Raw genomic sequence first — 23,787 nt, forward strand, 5'->3', positions numbered from 1 at the left:
ATCTCATATTGGCTGGGTGCATGCAGGCGAAACAACACACAGCACTAATACACACTTGCCGTACCTAATAGCAATTGAGAACAAATGACTCCTCAAGTAGTCCGAGAAGACAAATGGAAGAGGTCAGGAGCATAAGAACTACACAGATGCTAAACAACAACAGCCTCGAGTTTTCTAATGCATCACAACGTTGCAAAAACAAACATTGCCATTCCACCAGCATCCAGAGGTTGCACCTGTCTGTTGGCGTGATGCCTACGTCACAGAACCGAGCAACGGTCTGCGCTAATCCTCACTGGAGCTCTCGGTATTAAACATTTAAAGCCATGTATGCAACTTCTATTATCTCTAAAGCTCTTCACCAGTAAAAAAAAAAAAAAAAAAGCTAATAGGCAAGCTGCATTTAAATAAAAGAAGAGGGCCGAGCCAGGCTGCAGATAAGAACAGAGGTCTTCTTGTCCGTGCTGAATCCTGTCATCTAGCAGGCACTGTTGATCCCAGCGGGGCCACGACAGCAGCCTGCATGGCATATCAATGTGGCTCATTCTTTGAAGCATCTATTTGTGTGTGTGTGGGGGGGGGGGGTACATGCTCTCATGGCTATGGTGTTTCCTGTTTCCCCCCCCCCATCCTCACTATAGACAGAATGGAGGCTTACATTTGCAACAGCTGGATCAGAACCTTTCCATTCATACACACACAAAGACATCACATCACGCACGACAATGCAACGTGTACGCTGGTGAACAAAACGGTACATGTAACACAACAAATGAGTAGCTGGGGTGTTCATTAGTGCTAATAAACATACAAGCGTAAATATTAGACGGTTCATTATTGGGTTTTTTTTTTATGCGAAACACACTTTTTATATAAAGAATGGTTGTAAGCACATTAATCAAACATCAGTATGGGTGGGCAACTACTGCACACATGCATGGTGCATAAACAGTACCAAATGGTACCAAAACATACAGCTGGGATCAACCTACCTGTTAATGTGAGGTGCCCAGGTGCTGGTAGAAAGTCAGCCGTTATTTGTGTTGTCTCCTCTGACTGTGTCCTCTGCCCTCCCCCAAAAAAGCCAATTCAAGCAGCTGCTAACTACAAAAATATATAAAAGATAAATAGAAGCCTTTGACAGTCAAAGTAGTCCTTCCTTCTTTCAGTCGAGCAGCAGGCCAGCAGGTGGGACTTCATGACAATGACAACAAATAATACAAAATAACACAAAGATGCTAATAATGAGGATGTTCTAGCACATCCGTGCGCGCTGAGCCTCCGTCATCTCCGGGAGGACGGCAGCACATTCGAGCATTCATTCATTCATTCATCGTCTCACTGGCGGCTTCGCTTCGGGCGCAATCAGAGGCCAGGTTGAGCCACGGCAGAACCTTCGACCAGCGTGAACGCGGAAATGACATAGGCGGAGAAGTCACCTGTGATCACACAGCTCAGCGTTTTTTCCCTCACGAAACGTCGTCGATAGACCTACAAAGTCAACCCTCCAAAGGGGGCGTCGGAATGCTCCGAAAAAAAGATGCACGGTGCCCGACGCGGTCCCACGGTGCTGTTTTGTTCGGAGTGTGGTGTCTGCTGATGCGGCTGCTGTGGATGCGGTGACCGCCTCGGTGCGCGCCCACGTGTGCTCGTACTCGCCGGCACGCCCCCGCCGTCGTGTGGTGCACGCGCCGCAGTGTCCTCCTCTCGAGCCGGTCGCCATGGCAACGCTTGCCTCTGACCTCAATACGAGGAGCCTGATTCAGCCTCAGCATCCTCGCTGGCGGGAACGCGTATAGCCTTCATCTTCATGGAGGGGGGGCATCATTTTTTTACGTTCCTTTTTTTTTTTTATGGCATCCCTCTTCTTGCTGCATCAGTGTGACGTCAGAGGACGTTAAAGGCACACACGCCCATTTTTTTTCATCCACCACTCCAGTAAATAGATGCCCTTAGATGCCCTAGATGTCCGACCGATTCAGATCCAAAAGTATACCCAACTGCATTGAAAGCTATAACAGTGACCATAGCATCACAGCATATCATAACAATCCCCATATTCCATGCAAGTGTGCCCCCTCGTGGCTGCGGGCAGCAATGTGACTGGACTATAATCAAGTACTTGCTAATTTTAATCTAAGGTCACACTCCCACACTGGGGCAGTGTTTCAATTGGCGCACTTCCACACGTACACTTATTCACACGTATTCAAAATGCTAAGTGCAAAATACAGCAAAATGCTGTGCACAGATGTTGCATTCAAAACGCCCCGAATGGCGAGTGTGTAGCGATGGAGACTAACCACCATCAATCATCATATCTGGCGACTTAGTGAAAAGGGTGAAACTAACTTGGTAGAAATCCAGAATTGAAAAGGGGAAAAGAGGAGGAAACGGATAAATGGTCAGTGTGCAACAACAGTAGCAGATTTGGGCCAGCACTACACTGTCAATATTGGCACCTTCGGGAACCTATATGGAAGAGCGCAAATTGAAATATTTGGATTATTTTGAGTCTTCGTATTCATTTTCAATGATGAACTCATTAAGTGACTTTCTATGCCTTTTGTCCTGATTAGGGGGACTGGAGTATGCTGGAATGCAATAGGATGCTGTACGCTGGTATGAATAGTGTGAAGTATGCTGGCTATGCAAGAGGCGGGGCTGGGCACATACAGACACACAATCATTCATACCCATGGACAAGTTAGACCTAACATGCATAATGTGGGAGTACAGGGAGAAAATGCAACTCCACACACCGAGATGTCCAAATGGAGATTCAAACCTAGATCTTCCACATCTACTGACAATATGCATCATGTGGCTTTTATGAACGGTGTCTATACCTGAGCATTGGACTTCTGTGAGCAGCATCAGAAATGCACTGTGGTATCACATTGACTGGCTGCATAGGTAAATACGTGCAAACAGGACCATATCATTGTCTTTTACTGTGTTATGTCTTACTGTCAATCACAGAGTTGCATTGCAAAATGTTGCGTGCAATGAAGCCGTGCCCTGGCCCACCTTCAATCATGTCAGAGGACAGTAAGTGCTAGACCAGAGAGCTAATACTGGCCAAAGGTAGAAAAGTGGCCTGAGCACATTGGAATTTGCCTTGTGTGATTACACCCAAACACACCATTTTAAAAGTACAGACTGAAAAAGGCCGCTTCTGCAGAGATCCAACATGGCGTCAATCATTCATCTGTCCTGATTTGCACCTGCACTCCATCTACCTGAGGGAACCTGCGCCATTGAGACAAATTGTCTCCCATGCAGTCAATGTTCCCTCCTCCATTCCAGACTGAGATCCCATCGGAGAATGCGAGCAGGGCTGTGGTTGATGTCCTCCACTTGATAGAACCGGGCCGAGCCATCACAGGTAATGGGCCGCCTGGGAGACTTGACAGCTGAGCCCATTCCATCCTCCCGCCCAGCACCAGACACACACATGCGCCACGACAGCTCCTTGTACTGCGCCGTTTGTTGATGGAGTGCATCAATACTCTGTGGCAAACATGTGCGACATGACAAGCTCCAGACAAGCCGTACACCCACCACACGTTCCCTTTGGCGCAGTTCAACACACTCTCTTATCTCCCAGCACTCCCGGGTGGGATGTGAGAGGTCCGTTCACCACGGCTAAGTCTCAGCCACTGCTGAGCCGTGTGCATTCACTGTCATATAATCCATACAAATTGATTATATATTCATTTGTCATAAATTACAGTGTTTTTCATGTGATTGTAGAAGTGCACTACATCATACTGGGAGATGGTTCTTTCTTGTTGGATTAATAAAGCAATGAAAAAATTTGAAAAAAAAAGAACAGAAAACTGCAATTAGGCGCAAAACAACAAAATAGAAGATTTAGAGCAGGGGTGTCAAACTCAATTTACCTGGGGGCCACTGGAGCTAGGGTCTGGGCCGCATCAGGTTTAAAAAAAAAAAAACAAAAAACACAATTTTTTAAAAACAGAAAAATGAATAAACTTTGCTTTGGTTCCGATTTTCTATTTCTATTTCTGTTTTTATTTACAACATATTGCGCAACTGCAGGGTCTTGTGATACATGCTAACTCGCAAACAAGAGAGCTAGCGACCTAAACAGTAGCCTCCAAGTTATTTTCTTTAAACTTAAAAAGCCAAAAACTTACCACTTCCACATGGATAGGGAGGATAACTATTAACAGTTTTTTAACCTTTAACATGAACATTAATCAAATGTAATAATTTTTTCTGGGTACATGATACCATACAGCATCCATATCAAACTTGCGCGGGCCGCACTGACATTAAACTTTCATATCAAGGCGGGGGCCTCAAACTAGTGTCCTGCGGGCCACATTTGGCCCGCGGGCCGCGTGTTTGAGACCCCTGATTTAGAGGATACAGGAAATAAATAGACACACAATACTAGGCTATTATTTATAAATGGACCTGATAGTTTTTAGCATATTAACATGATTTTACTCTGAACAGAATCCTGCATGTGTGCCAGAGCCTGGGTGTGACCCCAAATATTATACTCACTGGCTACTTCAGCATCAAAAATTATGATTACTATAGCAAAAATGTTTATTACTGAATTGTGCTTTTCAGTGCATCCTTTGGGCTATTTGTAATGCTGTGCCACTCTCTTACAGTCGAATACGATAACCAGAGGCTAGATATCTCCTCCTCAGCAGCCCCCCACAGGTTCGACACACCCACCTCGAGCTGCAGATGAGCTCCTCTCTCATGCACACAGCTAACTGGAGTGTCTTCCTTTAATTGTACCCATCTGAGCCCTCCACACTCCTCACTGGCTTGTCCAGTGCTAATGAAGGGCCCCACTGATGTCTTACTCCACCTCCCTGTACCTGAAGCTTCTATGGCTTATGTGCATTGTTGGTCATATGGTGTGTGTACTGAATGTGTGTGTGTGTGTGTGTGTGTGTGGAAGCCTGTTGAGAGAGGCGCTCAGGCCTGATGTATTATTCATGTCGAGGAGAGAGTAAACTCACATAAAGGGAAAATGGGCTTGTTTGATATAAGCATGAAAGGAAAGTTCTTTCACTAGCAATGGGCTATGCAAAGGCGCCCATATCAGCATAATGTGCTTATTATCCGGTGAGATGTGTACAACGAAAGATGACCACAACAGTGCAGGTCAAGCTACAACAACAATGGTAAACAGTGTTAAATACCCATAGAAAGAAAACACCTGGCATTCGATTAACCTGCCTGCACTCTGATTTAGGGGCGGACATTAGCGACTGTCCACTAGTGCAATATACGTAGGCTAAAGCAAGGGTGCTTCCACTTTTCAGCCTGTACTATAAACATAGAAAACATATAAACGTGTAATATATTCCTGAGATTTATAAATATGTATAAGTATTTATGTACAATGTATGTGTGTATCGGGGGTGTACACACGTTTTGCATGCAAGTTGCACATCAAAATATAAGTTTACAGATTTCAAAGTTCACAGGTCATAAAAGTCGGGGATATCATTCAACAATTCAATTAAATACAGCAGCTAAGATAAATTACACATAATACGTGTATGCAACGGCTGTACAGCTAGGAGTTCGATTCCACCCTCAGCCATCTCTGTGTGGAGTTTACATGTGCATGCATGCGTGGGTTCATGAGTGTGAATGGTTGTTTGTCTATATGTGCCCTGTGATTGGCTGGCGACCAGTCCAGGGTGTACCCCGCTTCTGGCCCCAGCTAGGATAGGCTCCAGCATGCCTGTGATACTCGTGAGAATAAGCTATAGAAAATGAATGTATGAACGTGTATGCAACATGTAACATACAGTATATGTATAACAAATGAACGGATAACTTATAGCTATAGGTATCGACCCACATTACCTTTGTGATCAATCTGTAGCTTGTGATTGACGTATTGGACACACCTTTGATTTATTTGATTTGACTTACAAAGCTAAAATAACAGCACCAAAATGTAAACATAAAAAATTGCCCTTGAATAGTTCACATTTGATCTCATCCTTCTTGTATTTAGTCAAGAGAGTTAATTAGGTCATCATTCATGCACAGTTCTTCAGGCGCCTAATAGAATGATTAGAGTGGTGAGAAACAGAAGGAAAGAGAGTCATATGTGACTCAGCAACAGGACCCTGGCTTAATCCAATGAGCAAAAAAAAAAGGTGGTAAACAACACTGTTCTGTGAACTCTAGTTTATAGTACTTTCTGTAGTACTTTGACACTGCAGCAAAGAACAGAGTCTAATAAGATCAGTAGGTGTGCCTAATGCTGTGGCGAGTAACGGCAATTTCACACTTTAGTAGGCCATCTTGGAAACTTCTAATGCATTTAATTTGGCGGATGCTCTCATTTCTTTGTTTTTAAGGCTGCCATAATTAGAGTCAGATCTGCACATGCACTCAATTCCACAAGGAAATATGAAGAGAGGAACACAAATATTCCGCGTGAGCATGGCACACAGTGAAAGGCTTTAACTGCACAAGGCGTATGGATGTGTGCATTTATTGGGCTTGGGGCTAAAAATGTAAGAGCGTCAACTCATTTTCGCCTCCATTACACCGACAGAGCCGGGCTCCGTGAAATGAGGGAGCTGCCATTCATTTGCGCTGAAGACTGATGTGTGAAGACATGCCTCATAAATATCTGGTCTCATTTGTGAAATTATGAATTATCAAATGTCCTATATTTAGCTCCATCTAAGGCTTGTCTCCAGGTATGGGAGGACTAATAATATCTATTATTCCCTCCATAAATCTACTGTATTTACTTAGATCTGTGATCTGTGCTCATTACAGCATGGCGACGATTGATCTGTCTTTAATAAATATTTACTTTTCCATTGCTAAGTTAAAAAGCATATGACTAATAAATGATGAGCACAAATCTACACTTCCATTGACGCTTTATTGGTGTTATACAACAGCTCTCATGGTCGCAGCGTGCAGGAGTCAAACTGGTACTTGAAATTCTAAAGATATTTAAGTTAATAAATACACCCACATGTGATAAGGAGGCTTATGGATGCATGCAGAGAACCTGTGGAAAATAAACGGGCTTTCAGTGGAAGTTCAGTTTTTGCTAACTTCTTAAACTTGTGTGCGTGAAAGTGAATGTGACGACTGCTACTACAACACAACTAATACACATTGACCTTCAACGTGTCCCTGCTCTGAACCATCATCACAGGAAGCCATCAAGCCAAATAGAGGTGTGGTTTGCTCACAGAAATGACACTACCCGACACTCACACTGTAGTTTGACAAAAAGTTAACTTCAGTTAACTGACCAGAAATGGGCAAAGAAAATTGTATTTTGAATGGCAAGTTTAGCTTCAAAGCCCTGGCAGATGGCTCTTTCGACAAGACCAAAGTTATTTTTACCTGTCTGTGTTAGGTTTAATTGTCACCGAAGTCGTCAAATGCCACTTGCTGGACTCAGATAGAGAAACTGAAAAAGGCAGAGAATGTGCTGGAGCACTGCAGCTATTCTTGTCATTTATACAGGACAAAAACCTTCAAACAAAGCAGGGGTTCTACCTCAGGTTTTGGTTGGTTCAGTCAAAAAGAAGACAAGGGATAAATGGAACTATTGTACCAGAAATTGATGTGAACCCAAACAGCGCTGAGAAAGACTAGCCATCTAGTCCTATTAATTCAATTATTATTCAGGTTATTTGCTGAGACTGTCACGCACACACAGAGGCGAGTGTTGTCCATTTTGGCTGCATAAGCTGCCGTATGACTGATGGCCTGACTGACTGACTGATCACACAGCGAACCTCCAGAAGTCAGCGTACTCCATCAAAATGTTTGTTTGTCAAATGTCGCATTAAATTAAAGTTAAAGATATTATTCAGGGCATTTTTCATTTTATGTCACACTCACAAATGGCAGGTAAGTTCCACACAGCAGACATGTTTGTTTTGGTTTTGAGACGCCTCAAGGGAAGTAGGTGTGCGATGCTTACAATATTGATCGGTGACCGATGGATTGAGCGCCCCTAATTATTACGATTATTATGTTACGGTTATCATTGTGCCTGTTATGAAATAATTCATAATACAATAAAATGCCCATTTTTTCAGCGAACAAGTTGCACTGAACCTTAAAGTAACATTACTGACACCTAGTGACGAGTTTGGAATACTACATGTCTTTTTCATGCCTTGTGTTTGTATTTTAGTTCACATAGCCATTGTTATGCTTGAAAAGGCTTCGAACCGTGGAACTAAGTACAGAGTTTACATAGTATACTTATTGAAGTGTAAGTAGGCTACAAAAATGTGTAAATTGAAACCCAGCCAAAAAAATACATTGAGCCAATTTAGGGTACATTTTGTTTGTGTGCTAGCCAAAAGTGGATAGGACAGAATGAGATTAAATCCTAAAATGATGTGAGGGGGGATTAAATTAAAAAAAAAAAAGATGATTGAATTATGCACTCAGTGCAGGCGTAGTGAAAGCATTTCTTCTGCATCCATGACCAAAGCCTTGCTGTAACCAAGTTTCCCTCGCTAGGAGATAGAAGTTTTGGGGCCTAATTGGTGCCGGTGGCTAAATCGCATCCATTTGCATTGATCTCCTTTGAAGAGGGATGCAGATGAGCTTAACGAGGGTGCTAATTATGCTTACACGACTTGGGGAGCCTGCTGGAACTGTGTGTGTGTGCACACAATAAGATTTTGAAGCATGGGCAATGACATGTTGCCCTTTGCATGGGGACCTTTCTTATAAATGCACAACACAAACAACCTGACATTAACCAGGGGATGACTTTGACCGTTAAATATTTCTTTTGTATGTTATGGGTGAGTGTGGAGGTAAATACTGCAGTGTGTGTGTGTGTGTGTGTGTGTGTGTGAGTCTATTTTGGTCCAGTGCAGTATGTGTGTGTGCACAGTCAGCCTTTGGGTGCAAACATAAAAAAGACACAGTTTAGAATCGGCATAGGCAATACTGATTTCTTTTATACTTTTATTTTTATGACTCTTTGTAGAGTGTTTAGTTTGACATAGGCTTTGGATGAATTAGTCTCAGTAAATATTAATATTTTTATTTAGTTCACTACTGAAAGACCCACAGCGGAAAAATACTTTTGCAGAAAGCAAAAGAGGAAGAATATCTTTTTTGTTGACATGAGTGTGCAGACAAATTTTGTGCGCATACCTGAGGCTGTTTTGGGTCAGTGTGTGTGCGTGTATGTGTGTGTGCGTGTTATTCTGCCAGCGACTGGTGTCGCCTCTTTTTGCACACAATGGCCCACACAATCATACAAAATGTCACTCGACAGGCTCATCTCTGCTGCCTCTCCCAGCATCCCCTCCTAATTTACCGTTGGCTGAGAGCAACGGAACGACATGGGCCTCTGACGTGAAAAACTGTGACATTTGAGCGCCCAATACGTGCATTTTTTTAAGCTCTTTAAAACATCTCCAAGTCATCACAGCAAACAAGCATATTGGTAAATGGCTTCTCTAAGTGAATCAAAACATGTAAGAGCTGAGGGAGAATGTTGTTATTGACATCCCTGCGCCTGCCAGATGATGCACTCCTGCCATTTTTTTATTTTTTATTTTTTAGTTTCTGCACACGCATCTGACAAACTGTCATGCAAGTTTCCCATCGTGCAGTATTTCTTTCTTCAATCTTTACACTGCTGCGTGCTGGAGGAAAAACAAAGCTGCCTCCATGTTGTTTGCCTTTGCAGTGAAATGTGTTTGCAGAACAAACGCATTGGCGTAAGATAAACATCAGTATATGCTGCAGCTTATAAGGGTGGAAATGTTAAATAATCCTTGCTTGTTAAGGTGAAAGGAAAGGCAGTTTCCTGGTGTATTTTTCTGGATGAACACACTTTTTTTTTTTTCGTTTTGTACTGTGGCCAAAACCTCCAAACATTCCAAATGCAATTGCTGGAATGACATAAATGCCGCAGGATCAAAAACAAATGCAAAATAAAATGCTGCAAATGCCCAAAACACACACAAACACCCAAAATACCCAATTTCAACTTCACAGAACCAAACCGAGTTCCACCAGACCTAAGGGACATCAACCTTTAAAGACTTAAGACGGAATATTTTAAAGCAAAGGTGTCAAACTCAATTGCGTATCAGGTCTACTTTTAGGTTAAGGGCTGAACTGGACATTTAGTGTGGTTATTCATTTCAATAAAATGATTTTTGTTGGACCATCTCTGTCATTCTCAGAATGTATGCTACAGTATTTTATGTTAACACAAAATCACCATCCCTGAGATGCAGATTACGCATTGCCCAGTATGCTTTGCTGTATTTAAAATGATGGCTTTTGACTGTCCTATGCCTTTTTAAGGTGTTATTTTATACAGACAGGGTATAATAGTTAAAGTGATGCCATGTTTACTTCTGTACAGTTGAATTATTTTTACTTTCAGTCTGAATCTGTAATTGCAGTGAGGGCCGGATTAGGCCCCAGGGCCTGAGTTTGACACATGTTTTAAAATATTGTACAAAAAACAATTTTTAATGGTGTGTGTAAAGTGTACAGACGCCAGTTTCTTCTGGGCATGCGTGTTTGCTTCCTGTCATTTAAAGTTACTACGCCTCTTATATAAATATTATTATACCATACTTTTGTTCACTTTGAAGTTGTTCCACACACTCAATTTTGGTTTGATGTGGAGCACAATGCATGCTGCCGCAAAGTCCTCCACATTTCCTCCATGTCCAGCTCACAGTCAGTGGTGAAGGCCTGCGACTCATACAAGGCTTAATTCTAATGAATTCCATATTCATCAAAATGTGTTAATTAAATTGTACTGTCTTAATGCTGTTTCAAAGTCAACTAAGGACAAGGCTTGGTGGGGAATTAGACCTCTCCATTCTCACACACACACACACACACACACACACAAATAAGCACAACAGTGCCCTCCATCGGTAGACTCCTTGCAGGAAGTGGCACACAAAGGGAAACAAAACTTGACCTCAAGGTTGTACACTTGAAGCTGGTGAGCTGTCAGTCGGAAGCTGATTTTGAGTAGGCATGCATTGGAATGACATTTCAATAATGTCCGTTTGTTTGGTTTGAAATAAGCTATGAAAATAAATGTTACAAAACTGACTAGCTTTCTGCCATTTTCATCTCAAGACCCCTGCTTTAGATCCTCGCATCCCCTGAAAAAACATCAACAAGAGGCTCTCACCAGTCCCTCCCACTTTGCAAAGAGATGCAAACTAATGCCCTCTCTACGCTCCTTCGCTGCTGTGGCAGTTTGTTGCACACTCAAAAAAATCGGGGCGGGAACAGATTAATTATTTATACATGTGAAACACGTTAGTATAATTCAGCCTTCCTATGAATAATGTATTTGAAAAGTCACATCTGAAAATCACACAGTGCTATTTATGTGATCATTGCACTTGTCTGTCACAAAAGAAAACTGCATTTTGGAAAGGAATTTTGCCCATCATCCACAATCCTTATGTGAAACATGACCACATGTCTTTGTCTTTTCTGTGCATTCTAAAGACAGAAAACTGTTAGCATTTGGGAGCTAACAATGCATGTAACAGGACACGACTATAAAGCCCTAAAAAAAAACGGCAACAATGTTCTATTTGCATAACTGACCTCTACATAAACCCAACAGCAACATTGATATTGTCGCAGTTAACACGAAGAACTATTTTTCTGGCGTAGTGACACGGCGCCTCAAGCCACTACTAAATAATGCAATAGCACAACAATCTGTACTGACTAGGAAACAAGAAGAAACAACTATGAATAGACAAACAAATGATCTGTAAAGTATTAGCCCACATCCCATGTTTTGTTTATACATGTTTATACATGACACAATCAATACTGTATCTTGGTGACTCACTCGATGGATAGTTATCCGTCTGGTCCAGCTGGTCTGGATTTATTAAGGGTAGGTGTTCAATTCTTTGTTCGTTGTGATGAAGTCTCTTGGAGCAGTGTCCTCCTCGCCATACACACGAATGGTAACACTGTATGCCACAGTGCAGCTGAACACTTCGTTTCTGTCTGCATGGCTTACACATTGGTAGGGTATTCAAGGCCCAGGTTTAATTAAACCCATGACCTCTTTGTTGTGATGCTAGTCATTGTACCGCTACAATAAGGTCTAAAGCAGCAAAAAGTTAAATATGTTGATATGTTTAAGCTATTTTGGCTGTGGGCTGAAACCTACTGTAGTTTATCTTTTCAGTTATACATGAATCGTTAAAAATACCGGAACCGGAAGTGAGAGGGCAATTATTACTGGTGCGATGCTGCTGCGTTCAAAGACAGTGTGAAATTACGCAATTTAGAGGATTAATACCGAATCGTGGAAGTTTGCAGCTGCATGAAGCATGGTTTGATGTTTTGTTTTTGTTTACATCAAACCTTTTAAAAGTGAAATTCGGGTTCTTCTCAACCAAAAGTTATAATTAACAGAGTACACGACTTTCCAGAACTAGGACACTAGAAATTCAGACTGTTTACGACACTTTTACTTCCGTAGTACGCTCTGTGCGGGATTGGCCGCCATGATGGTCTGCAGAATCCAGAATCATTTTACTGTAAAAATGTTCGTTGCACAGTTCCCAGCGATTAATTGCTCCAGCGAACGGCTGGGTTTGTCATCATATGTACTGTATATATTCATTGTCTTCGGTAAATAACATGAATTCATTCTTGCCCACCATCATGGCGGACATTCTGCTCCATGGCGTACTACGCTCGTATCCGACCCTTTTCATTTAGCGTCCTTGGTGTGTCGCTCCATGTGATGCTAACATGACCGCTGTTGTTGTCCGCCGGCTAGCTGCACTCTCCGGGGCTTCGGCGGTGGCACTCGGAGCCTACGGGGCTCATGGTAGGTGCTTCGGGTTCACAAACCAGACAGCGTTCAAAACACAACACAGCAACATTTTCATATTTCTCTTTGCAGGCTTTAAAACCAGCGACCCAGATGATTACCAAATAGTGGTAAGACGTTTAAACAGTTCCGCGTTGTATTCGTGTTTGCTTTTGTTTTTGTTCCCATTCCAAGTGTGTTCCAATCAGCAAATAAACTGAAGAAACTTCCTGAGGCTTTTATTTAAGTTTTTAATATGTGTTTCTGCAGCTATTTGAAACAGCCAACAAGTATCACTTCTACCACAGCTTGGCGCTGCTGGGTGCTGCCCACTCCAGTAAACCTGCTGTGGTGAGTTGCTCTTTATGCATGATGATATTAACAGAATAATGAATACATTGCATTTTATTTTTATCAGTATAACTTTGCAGTTATAGTTTGGGTTTTTAGTGAGACACTATTATAATTTTTTTGCACAATTTTGTACAAGATGTTTGGCCTTTGCGCAGCAACAGTCTGGGTTATGTTATGTGTGCTGCCATGCTAACGTTGCAACAATCTAAATTACTGGGATTACATATGTTTCCTCTCCTGTCAATAAAACAGGCTGGCACCCTCCTGATCGCCGGCATGGGGATGTTCTGCGGCTCACTCTACCACCAGGCCATGACTGGGGACCCGGGCCTTCGCAAGGTGGCCCCTGTGGGGGGCATGGCAATGATTGCAGGCTGGCTGGCGCTCATCCTCTGAGGCCCATGCGTGTTTGCCAGAGATAACAGAAGAACAGGATAATGACGTTTTTGCCATTGCTGTTTGAGCTGAGCTCTGAGAACAAAGAAACAAGTTTGTTAGAATAAATGTATACATATTAAGGCTGGCAAATTCTAATTTATCAGTTTTCAAATTAATTAATCACCATTTGCAACTATGTGTGAAATATATTTTGCTGTATTTTATGAACGAAGATATATTACAGGATACACAGTATATTATAAAATGCAACTTTAATTTATGTGGCTATTATTTTCTTGATTAATCAACTGGATGTGCTCGTCGCATCTTCAACTGGAAAGATGTTTAGGCATCAGAACTTTTTCCCCAAACAACATCTCTTCATTATCAAGACATGTCTCCCACTCAGTTAATCAATGGACTGATTGACTGCTCATCTTGAATTAAAAATGAAGCATGTACTTGATATAAACACTCTCCAGAGTGGCCTTCATTAATCTTGATGGACGGCATCTTTTAAAACATTTTCAAGTGCTTGCAATTTGGTATGCTATATTTCAAGCTACCTACCGTAATTTACACATTTTAGAAAGAGGAGGCTGTTTGTTCTCTTTGTGGTCATTTCAACACTTAAGATGTGTTGGTCCCATTTAACAGCACAGCGACTCTTAAATGAACATTTACTCAATCAAGCACTTGAAATTTATGAGTACATGTAGCAAGAAGTGAGATAAAGTGAGTGTCCTGGTCCTACATTTATGTAAAGTTTGCAGAAGAGTTTGATATTATTGTCATTATTGACTGCTAATCCGTGTGGTCAGAACCAGCTGCTCACGTGACGTGGCACGTGACACACGAGTCATGATCAGCTCCTTACTGACACAAATTATACTAAAATTAAAGAATCAATTCACTGATCTGTGGCGTGTTTGTTCTTACTTTTATTAAATAATTTTACCCGTGCCTTAAGAAACAGGCAACACCTTAACAATAAATGTGAGACCCTATAATCGTCTGTCTATGATTATCATCTGACCACAAGGACCACAGTGTCTTTAGCGCCCCTAGTGGTAGGGACCATTGCTCCGTGTTATACAGCAACTGGTCACAGCGCCCCTAGTGGTAGGGACCACTGGTTTGTGCAAGAGACCGGGGTCCCTTGGACCACTGCTGCAATTGACTAGCCAGCCCCCCCTTACAGGTTTCTGTAGAATATTTTCTGCTACTTGCTGGCTATTAAATTAATTTGTCTTTGTTCAACTGTCTTGAATAAATTGAATCTTTATCATCATGTTTTATCCTAGGAAGGAGATCAACAGAATGTGGGATTTTACGCTAATCTACACCGATGTATTTTTTTGCTTTTTACTGGTGCTGCACAAACACGCATGCCAACAGTAGCATAAAAGGTAAACCTCGGCACACACAGCCATTCATTGCACTTTACACATGCACACGCCCATTGAGCTCCCACCCAGCCCTCCAGTGCAGCGCCGCCGCCTTTGCAGCGCCGTGCAGAATGCGTGCCATCAGCCGCTAATCCCTGGATCCTCCCGAGTAGGACGGACGGTGCATTCCGGGAGAGTCGGTCAGTGTTGCCGTGGGGGTGTCGGCAGCGCTGGGGACCTGTTGGAGATGACAGCTGACCAGGGCGGACTGAAGCGCAGGCACCAAAACAACATTAGCCGAAGAGGAAGTTACAGTGTGACTGGTGTGTTTTGTTGACTGCTTTAGCCTCCGAACTAAACATTTGGTCTCGTTTTACCTTGAATGCATTCCGAAGTGTGTGCGTGTGTGGCCACTGTCCCCCACCTGTCACGTTAGCTAGCATGCTAGTGGGCTAATAAACGAGAAATATATAGCACCTCGGACGAAGAGACGATTTTAGAAAGCGATGCAAAGCAGATAAAGTCTTTATGCTCTGATGCACTTAACATGTTACGCTTATTACTGCTTTATTATCAAGCCCCTTAATTAGCCAGTGTTCACTTCCAAGACAGGCAAGCTGGCTAATTAGCTGTGCTATTAGCTTAGCGGCGGCTAGAATTAGCGAGCTGGGTAATTGACCCAGTTTTAGAGGGGCAGAGGCCGTCTAGTATGTCTTCCACTCGGATGTTTTTTTGTTTACTTTGTACCTAAGGCATACAAGGACCCGAAGCTTATAATAAATGTCGCTAACCTATAGCTCCCTTTAACGTGATTAGACGAACTACGTCTGTTCATGTGCATTTGAATCAACACATCACTGCATTATTGCTAACTTTACATTGAAAAAGACTCAAATATAAGTTGAGTGCTTGTATATCAGTGAGTTAGAAAACTTACTTGTATGTGGATGTGGTCTTGGGACCCCTGGAGGCGTACATAAACAGAAACAAACCAGCTCAACTTTAACCTTATATTGTTGTTGATAGATGCCCAAATTTAATGTCATAATGTGCTATTTTTACCCCATAGGGCTGTCGAGATGGATTCCCTGATGAGTGCTGTGTCGCCACGCTCACCGGCACCCGGCAAGAAGCTCTGTGAGGTGGACTTCAGGTCCGGGGCGACCCTGGAGCAGCTGTCCTCTCAGGTGTCCGAGTTGGTCCTACTGGAGCAGGGCGAGTTCGGGGACCATACGGCTTTGGAGGTGCACACGGCAAAGGATTTCATCTTCAATATGTTGGGTGCGTCTTAGTGCATTTTTATTGGTATTTTCTTTAGTTGTAGTTCTGGAGCTCCTGGAAAAGGCTTCTTTTAAAATTGTCTTAAAAAAAACAGGGACAAAAACATATTTTTCCAGATCTGTTTTTCCTCTTCTTGTGTGTTTTTCACGATGCGTCTCCAAGATCGTCATTTTTCCTTTTCATTCACTGTGAAGTCTCCAGGCTTGCTTTCCTTGGCATAATCACTTGTGGTTTTGCTGCTTTTCCTACTCCTTTTCTCACCGCCTGCTGTGGGAGTGGGAGGGAAGTTTTGGCTTTTGCAAGAAAAAGATGATCTCTGTTGAAATATAAATTTAGGAACATGGCAGAGGCGGCATTAACACTTCTCCGCCTCCTGAGGACGCGTACCGCGGCAGCATGGAGCTTAAACTTTGGAATTTACTGAGAAAAGTCTTCTTCTTTTTGATTTACTGCTGTGATATTTTAAATGATTGTCAAAAGACCTCATTACTAATAATGATCTCAGACTCTGCAGCTGCCCCGGACTCCTGGCTTCGTATGATCAAACATAAAAGATCAATTCAACGACTTTTATAATTCTTGCAGGGAATAATAATTAAGCAGTGAGCTTAAACTTTTTGCTGCAGAAGTAAAGCTTAATGTTATGTTTTGCATGATGTATTCTCTGGTGTGCCGATGCACAAATATCAAGAGTGGCAGCTCCATTTCCCTTGTGGAGACATGTGTCATGCTAGCTAGCAACTCCAGTCATCATCTGGCAGCCAAAGCGGGCTATGGCATGGTGTCAGGAAATGACTGGAATATATTTGAATATTTGGTGCCAAGCAGCATATTGCCTGCCATAAATGGCGGTCACTCTTGTTTACAGAGACTCACATTTTTTTTGGCACTTAGCTATGTTCAATCTTGAAAGCTGGCGCAGCAGCTTGGATGAATGCAAATAGTCGCCGACTTGCTGTTAATGTTTTGATACAGAAGACCGCTCAACGAATTCAATAGTAAATGTATGATGACTTAACGTTGCAGACTGACGCAGAAGTGACGCTCCACTCGCCAGCTGCTGATATGACAGTTTCCTCCAATATTGTCTTGTACACTGGAAGGGGCGTTGCAAGGGACGGAGAGCTGAAGTGTTGTCCAAAAAGAGCAGAGTGAAAAATAACGACCTTTTGTTATGAATTTTAACATAAAATAGACTTGGAGCCATTTGCAGGATAAAACAAAGAAGAAGTGTCATGATCCAGAGGGATCCTCTGAGCTATTCTCCAGAGTGGCTGGATGTTTTCACTTCGCTCCGGCTGTGATGACCGCGGCCAACACGTTCCCATGCCTCTTGCCTCAAAAAGTGTCGGCGATGTCCTGGGGGATTCATGCATGGGGCCGCCTATTGATTTGTTTTCGCTCTTGTGAAGATGTTCTCTTTGCACATTGCAACACAGTTTTAACCCTGTTATAATTGGATATCCTTTCTTTTTGTGGCTGCATATTCAATTCAGTAATAGAAGGGAGACAACCGCAGGTGTGTTACAGTAACTAGCTGTGCAATAGTCAAGCGTAGCTATTAAATTGTCATTTCACTGACATGAAATTGGGTCAAGCCTGAAAGTAGTTCACAAAGAGAAAACTTCAGCGTCCAGTTACATTCCTTACAGGATTAGGTTCAAATCTGTGGCCGTGAAAAACCAGCCCAGGCCGTCCCCCTCATCTCGGTTCTATTCTCAGACTACTACAAGCTGTGAATTAGTAATTTAGTCGCTTCTCCGGCTTCTCGGAATGACCTTGAGCTTCCCGCAACCAATGTGAGAACTGGAGATGCATTGCTAATTGGTGAAGTTTTTTTTTTGTCTTTCATCCCCTCCTTCCTTCTGGAGATAATTTTTTCGTCTTTTTTTTCCCTGCCCGTTTGAGCCAATTTGTCAGCGGCAGATAAAAGCATATGCACGACTCCAAAATGCAGTGCCCTATGGTTTGAATCCCTCCGCGAATGTTTCCCCTCTCATCCTGTCTTTTGATCTCACTTTCCCTCTAACTTCCTTCCCCGGTTCATTAGACCTTCCTTCTGAATCGCTCATAATTAACTTGCACCACCTCGGTGACCATTCTCTGTCCACCAATCAACGGACTGCTTGGATTTTATCTGTGTCCAATATATTCCCTCGCCAAGCTCCAGACCAGCTGGTGTTCAGTTCTTCTGCTCCAGCGTGGCTCTATTAAGCTGCCTAAACATCATTTACATAATTGACTCCCGTCCTGTGGGTCAAATGGGCCCACAGTGCGGGCGCTTTACAAGTGTAGCCATAAAGAGGTTTCAGCCGCTCTTTCTTTTATCGTAAAAACAGTTGGTAAAAGCAGTTTTAGCACAATTGACTATTGTTTCTTATAGGTTCTAATAAGTCAATCATTTCACTCTAACTTCTTCAGGTTTAGTCCAGAAGGTGGATCAGCGCCTCCCAGTGGCTAACGAGTACTTGCTGCTGTCCAGCGGGGCCCGGGAGGGTGTCTTGGACCTAAACCCGGAGGATCTGGGTGACTACGCCAAAGGTGCCGATTTTGACCTGGACTTCACACTGCTGGTGCCAGCCCTGAAGCTCCACGATCGCAACCAGCCCGTCACGCTGGACATGAGGCACTCGCCACCATGCCACTCGTGGCTCAGCCTGCGTCTGTGCGACTCCAACATCCTGTCCCGCTGGAGCGTCTGTTGCCAGGAGGAGAGCGGACTTCCTGATGGGGAAGATGAGGATGAAGAGGGCGAAATGGGTATGCTTGTAGAAATCTGTAGACATTTTTTGAATTTTGCAGTCATCCTCTTTTTCTTTTTCCCATCTAGGAAAAGGCTCCATCCCCTCCCTGGGCTCCCCTCAGTCCCTGGATGGCTGCTACTTCTCCCCCACCCTGGTGACAGACTGGTTCTGGGGGGTGGTGAGTGAGGCAGTAGATGAGCTGCGCCGAAGCCCCCAGCGAGGCATTCCAACCCCCGAACGACTGGAGAGGAACGGGCCACTCACGACCATCATCCTCCAGGTATGCGGAAGAAAGTCAGGGTGCTTCATTTTAGCGCTACTGTGTGGGGAATTTCAATGCTTATGCTCAGGAAATCCCGCTTAGAGTCATCACTTTCTCCCTCTCCACGCTGCCCCCCCCGCAGGCAGGCTCCAGCCGGGTGCTGTACGACCTCGTTCCAGTGGTGTCGTTTCGGGGCTGGCCTGCTGTGGCTCAAGGCTGGCTGACCGCCAACCACTTCTGGGATGGTAAAATCACCGAGGAGGAAGCCATATCAGGATTCTACTTGCTGCCCTGCTGCTCACCGCTGGGTGGCCGTCCTGACAGGGAGTGGAGGCTCGCCTTCTCCCGCAGTGAGGTACTTTTTCTTTCTTCTTCTCGTCCCATCCAGTGTTTGGAGTGTGTGGTTTAGGAGCTCTGTTTTTTTTTCTTTAACCAGGTTCAGTTGAAGAAGTGCATCCCCTTTCCCATGGCCCAGGCTTTCCAAGCTGCCAAGGCGGTGTTGTCTCGTATCCTGGCCCGTCCTCGTGCAGGTCTCAGCCTCTACCACCTGCGCACGCTTCTCTTTTGGGCCTGTGACAGACTTCCTGATGCCTACTTGTCCTGCTCAGACTCTGACACCCCCGGTCGTCTCCTCCTGGGTCTCCTGGATGACCTGGCTCATTGCATCCTGGGTAAAAACTGCCCAAACTACTTCCTGCCCCAGTGCAACATGCTGGAGCACCTGACTGACAGCCAGGCTCTTCTCGTGGCTCGGAAACTGGCGCACGTGCGTTCCGATCCTAGCGAGCACCTGCGGGCCGCTTTAGACCAAGCCCAGCAGGCGGGTCAGCTCAAGAAGGAACTCGCCACGAGCGCTAACGGCTCTCCAAGGCATCACGCCACCAATGGAATCATCTCGCCTTCCGAGGACAAGCTGGCTCAGCGTCTGCAGCAGCTGGTCACAGAGAATCCCGGGAAATCGATCTCGGTTTTCCTGAACCCAGACGATGTCACCCGGCCGCACTTCCGCATCGATGACAAGTTTTACTGAAGCTACAGCGGAATATTTGAACGTGTGTGTGGGCACACCTGAGTGGGTTGGGTGTTTATAACCGTAGTTCGCCCCCCCAGTGGCTGAATGACGACCTCTCTTCAGACCGAAACACACTCCTGTCCTAACGCTGAACGGAATGACACGTCACTGAGTGGTTGCCATGGAAACTGGCGACTCCCACAAGCTGTCCTTAACAAGACTGATCTGGCTTGGTTTCGTCAAGCAAAGGTGGAAACACAAAGACTGTTAAAAGTGCAAACAGCAGGATGATCACTTCTATCGACTAAATGGCTAAAAGCTACTTGATTGTTTTGATAGTTTTCTTGAATGTTTAATGATCACATTGTGATGTATGAGTTACAAAAGCCAGAACAAGATGCGGCTGATGAAACTGAATGTAATGTGGTGAAGAGACCTGCCTCGTCTCTTCTCATCGACTCCCATTCGTTTTACGATTCTGTTGATATTTCTCAGGTACCGATAATGCTTACCTTGTTAAATTGAAGCTAGTCCCTTCAAAAGGTCTTTCGAGTATTTCAGTGTGTCTTCACTGGATAACACAACGTACCAAAGAGAAAACAAAAAAAAAAACACTTGCAAATGAGTTTGCAAAACTGCAGTTTACGCTTTCCTGCCGATTGAACAAGTCTGTATCCGGTGACTGACCCAAAATTTATGTGAAAACATTTTTTAAATTATGAAAAAAAGACATATCTCAAATTAATGTCTTTGTTGATTGTTAAGTGAATGATTTTTTTTTTTATAGCTGTCTAGAATGTCATGTTTAAAAATGGCTTCCATGGTTTTCAAGCTCCAAAAAAAGCATTTGAAAGTGAGTATGGTGGTTAATTAAGCTTGACTATCCATGAGTGGCACAGCCGTGGACCTTCCAATTGTACTTTTTAAACACTTACAAGCACACCGCCAAGTGTACATGGCGACATGCAACATGACTCACTGCTGTTTTTTGTTTTCTTTTAATTAAGCTGCTGTTTCTTAAAGGCCGAGGTCTGAGGATCTGATGAATACTTTAAACTGCTGTCGGTGTGTGGGTGTGTTTGGTGAAGCTGAAGAACAACCAAAGTGTGTTGGTGAAGATTGTTGACTGCAGTGCATTTAGCTTCATGTTGAAAAACGGTAGTGCGGCACAAGTTCTTCGTGATTGAGGTACTTTGTCATTCTCTTGGCTTCAAAACAATCGGCTGTGCATAAGAACTCGGTGCAGATGTAGTTGTGCTTTGCAGGGATGGCATGACGACATCTGCGCTATTTTAGTTGCCATTTCCTGCTGAATATCGTAGACTCATTTCTAAATCACTCAACTTTTAAGTGCTGTTAAGACTCTTAGTTGAATTATATTAATTTCAGTATATGTTAATATTTAACTTGTTGCTTTGAAAAAAAGTGCTAATTATAGTGACATTTTTTTGGACTGTAACATGACTGAGTTAATGTATTTATTATCACCGCTGATTCTGAGGGCTTGATATTGATCAGTTTGAGCTCTAGCATGAAATAAATCACTACATTTTGGAACAGCTTGTGTGGGAATTATTTTAAAATGTATGAATATATGCTCACTACATAGTCAGGAGATTAGGAAGACCTGGGTTCGATTCTCCACGGGCATCTCCCACATTCCAAAATCATGTATGGTTAATTGGCGACTCCAAATTGTCCATAGGTATGACTGTGAGTGTCTATATGTGCCTTGTGATTGGCTGGCGACAAGTCCAGGGTGTGGACAGCTGGGATAGGCTCCAGCATACCCGCAACCCTAGTGAGAATAAGCGGCGTAGAAAATAGATGGATGTCATAATGATACAGGAGGATATAAATATTAGAGCAGCTGAGGAGGAAAAGATGCAATGTACGTTAAATCCCATAGAGGGGGCTCCAGGACTGCACAGATGCCATACGGTATGAGATCACAAGACAAGAATTATTTGCTACATTAAAGTTTGAAGCATTTTGAATCAGTTCATATCTACAGTAAACTCCCAAATGCTCAGCTAAGTCATCTGGTCTTTTCTGGTGCATTTGTCAAAACTGAAATTCGTGACCAGGATGGAGCCACTGAGTTTATAGCCTGGAGGCCACAGTGGTTACAAACTAGACGTTCACAAAACATCCAAAATAATCATCAAATCTGTCCCCAGTTGTCAAAGCCGAGGATGAAACGGAGGCTAATGAATCAGTATAAAGCATTTACAAGCACATTTAGCAATCTCCGGGTCATTTTAAATGTCTTTAAAGCCTCCCACTGAGACAAGCTCTGTGAAATTCATTCGGCTTTGGAGCTGATTGTGGGCAGACGGAGCTGCATACTAAAATGTCCCTCTCTCCCAAAATCAGTGCTGACGTCAGGGACAAAGAGCAGAGAGGCAGGGTGAATGAAATTAGATGTAAAATCAACTTGCAATCAAGCCAAAAATGGCAAACAGAAAGTGTTCACAATGAACATGATTTATCCTGGAATGATTTAAGGAAAAAAAAAAATCAAGTGGGAGCTCGAACTTTGACTTCAGCTACCTGAAATTGTGTTACTGTGCCTTTCTTAGGTACATGCAAAAATACAAAATACATACAAAATACATACAAAAAATATATCAAGACTTTATCAATATAATCTGAATGGGTACCTCAAATTATGGCCAATGTATATCACACTGATACTACAAAAAAGTTTTTTGCATCACATGCAGTTCTGGAAAGATAATTAAAGAGAAAAAAAATGATATTTAGTGTATATCCCTGCCCACTAACTACACATTACCGTGTGTTTCCGTCCCCTGCCAGTAATCGTGTCTTCATCTGCCTTTTAAATGGGCCACTGTAACCTCAGCCCTCCATGTGTGTGTGTGTGTGTGTGTGTGTGTGTGTGTGTGTGTGTGTTCAACTCGGAACAAGGCCAGGCTGTAACTGGATAGCACTTGGCCGCCTGTCACTGAGAAACTGGGGCTGAACACAAACACACACACACTTGCCTTCCTAGTTACATGCTGCATTAATGAAGAGGTTTTGGGTCTTGTCAGTGTCCATCTGCCGCTGTGTTGGTTTCGGCACTCACGCATTTTCCATAACGCCCAAAGGGGCTGTCGAGAAACCATGACCTTGACCTCGGGGCATTTAGCACACGCGTGTGTGCGTATGTGTGTGTAGACATACATATGAGGAAACATTCAAGAGGGCTCCCTTTTTGTCGCGAGTAAGGTTTGTGCACCTTCCCGTCTGTGAATCCAATCCATCTCTCTGTCCTCGTTTCTTCTGGTCCGGGACAACACATACACAAACACACCCACACTGTGTCGCTTTGTATTCCCACTATGCCTCATTCTCCATTGCGTCCTGAGCGTGTGGATGCTGAACATGTTCCTGTGCTGGTGTGCATTAATCTCCATTACAGCATCACGTGTATTAAAGGGAGTTTGCTGGTATAGCTTGTGGAGGACATGGAGTGGGGGTTTGGGGGGGGGGGGTGCAGGTCACAC

General features: G+C 43.5%; 3 protein-coding genes and 1 long non-coding RNA gene across 6 annotated transcripts in view; 2 read left to right on the forward strand and 2 right to left on the reverse strand.

Moving 5' to 3' along the window:
• The window catches only part of nlgn2a (neuroligin 2a), a 91,667-nt gene extending 89,934 nt beyond the window's left edge, over positions 1–1,733 (reverse strand). The window contains exon 1 of one of the 3 annotated variants that reach the window (XM_078795161.1): positions 993–1,733. The gene's annotated coding sequence lies outside the window, so the exon portion shown is untranslated. The remainder of the gene's footprint in view (positions 1–992) is intronic. The other 2 variants (XM_058069096.2, XM_058069099.2) reach the window with 2 other exon arrangements.
• Positions 1,734–12,754: 11,021 nt separating this feature from the next.
• Positions 12,755–14,522, forward strand: tmem256 (transmembrane protein 256). Its single transcript, XM_058065942.2, has 4 exons — positions 12,755–12,874; positions 12,950–12,987; positions 13,127–13,207; positions 13,463–14,522. The coding sequence occupies exons 1-4, from the start codon at positions 12,796–12,798 to the stop codon at positions 13,604–13,606; spliced, it is 342 nt and encodes a 113-aa protein (XP_057921925.2). The 5' UTR covers positions 12,755–12,795; the 3' UTR covers positions 13,607–14,522.
• Positions 14,523–14,616: 94 nt separating this feature from the next.
• LOC131124940 (uncharacterized) lies at positions 14,617–23,109 on the reverse strand. The gene is made up of 4 exons (XR_013629562.1): positions 23,073–23,109; positions 16,039–16,212; positions 15,914–15,940; positions 14,617–15,214 (listed from the first exon to the last, which is right to left on the reverse strand). It is a non-coding gene; the product is annotated as an uncharacterized LOC131124940 (long non-coding RNA).
• tmem102 (transmembrane protein 102) lies at positions 15,043–21,314 on the forward strand. Its single transcript, XM_058065936.2, has 6 exons — positions 15,043–15,299; positions 16,046–16,257; positions 18,679–19,017; positions 19,088–19,281; positions 19,406–19,618; positions 19,700–21,314. Exons 2-6 carry the CDS (start codon positions 16,056–16,058, stop codon positions 20,291–20,293), a joined length of 1,542 nt encoding a protein of 513 aa, XP_057921919.2. The 5' UTR covers positions 15,043–15,299; positions 16,046–16,055; the 3' UTR covers positions 20,294–21,314.
• Positions 23,110–23,787: the final 678 nt, after the last annotated feature.

The sequence above is a fragment of the Doryrhamphus excisus genome, linkage group LG2 (assembly GCF_037039965.1).
Source record: "Doryrhamphus excisus strain RoL-2023G ecotype Guam linkage group LG2, RoL_Dexc_Guam_v1.1, whole genome shotgun sequence".
Classification (NCBI taxonomy): domain Eukaryota; kingdom Metazoa; phylum Chordata; class Actinopteri; order Syngnathiformes; family Syngnathidae; genus Doryrhamphus; species Doryrhamphus excisus.

Coding starts and splice junctions, on each gene's coding strand:
- tmem256 (XM_058065942.2), top strand. CDS start 12,796: ATGACCGCTGTTGTTGTCCGCCGGCTAGCTGCACTCTCCGGGGCTTCG. Junction 12,988..13,126: donor CAGATGATTACCAAATAGTG/GTAAGACGTTTA, acceptor GTGTTTCTGCAG/CTATTTGAAACAGCCAACAA. Junction 13,208..13,462: donor ACTCCAGTAAACCTGCTGTG/GTGAGTTGCTCT, acceptor TCAATAAAACAG/GCTGGCACCCTCCTGATCGC.
- tmem102 (XM_058065936.2), top strand. CDS start 16,056: ATGGATTCCCTGATGAGTGCTGTGTCGCCACGCTCACCGGCACCCGGC. Junction 19,018..19,087: donor GGATGAAGAGGGCGAAATGG/GTATGCTTGTAG, acceptor TTTCCCATCTAG/GAAAAGGCTCCATCCCCTCC. Junction 19,282..19,405: donor TCACGACCATCATCCTCCAG/GTATGCGGAAGA, acceptor CCCCCCCCGCAG/GCAGGCTCCAGCCGGGTGCT.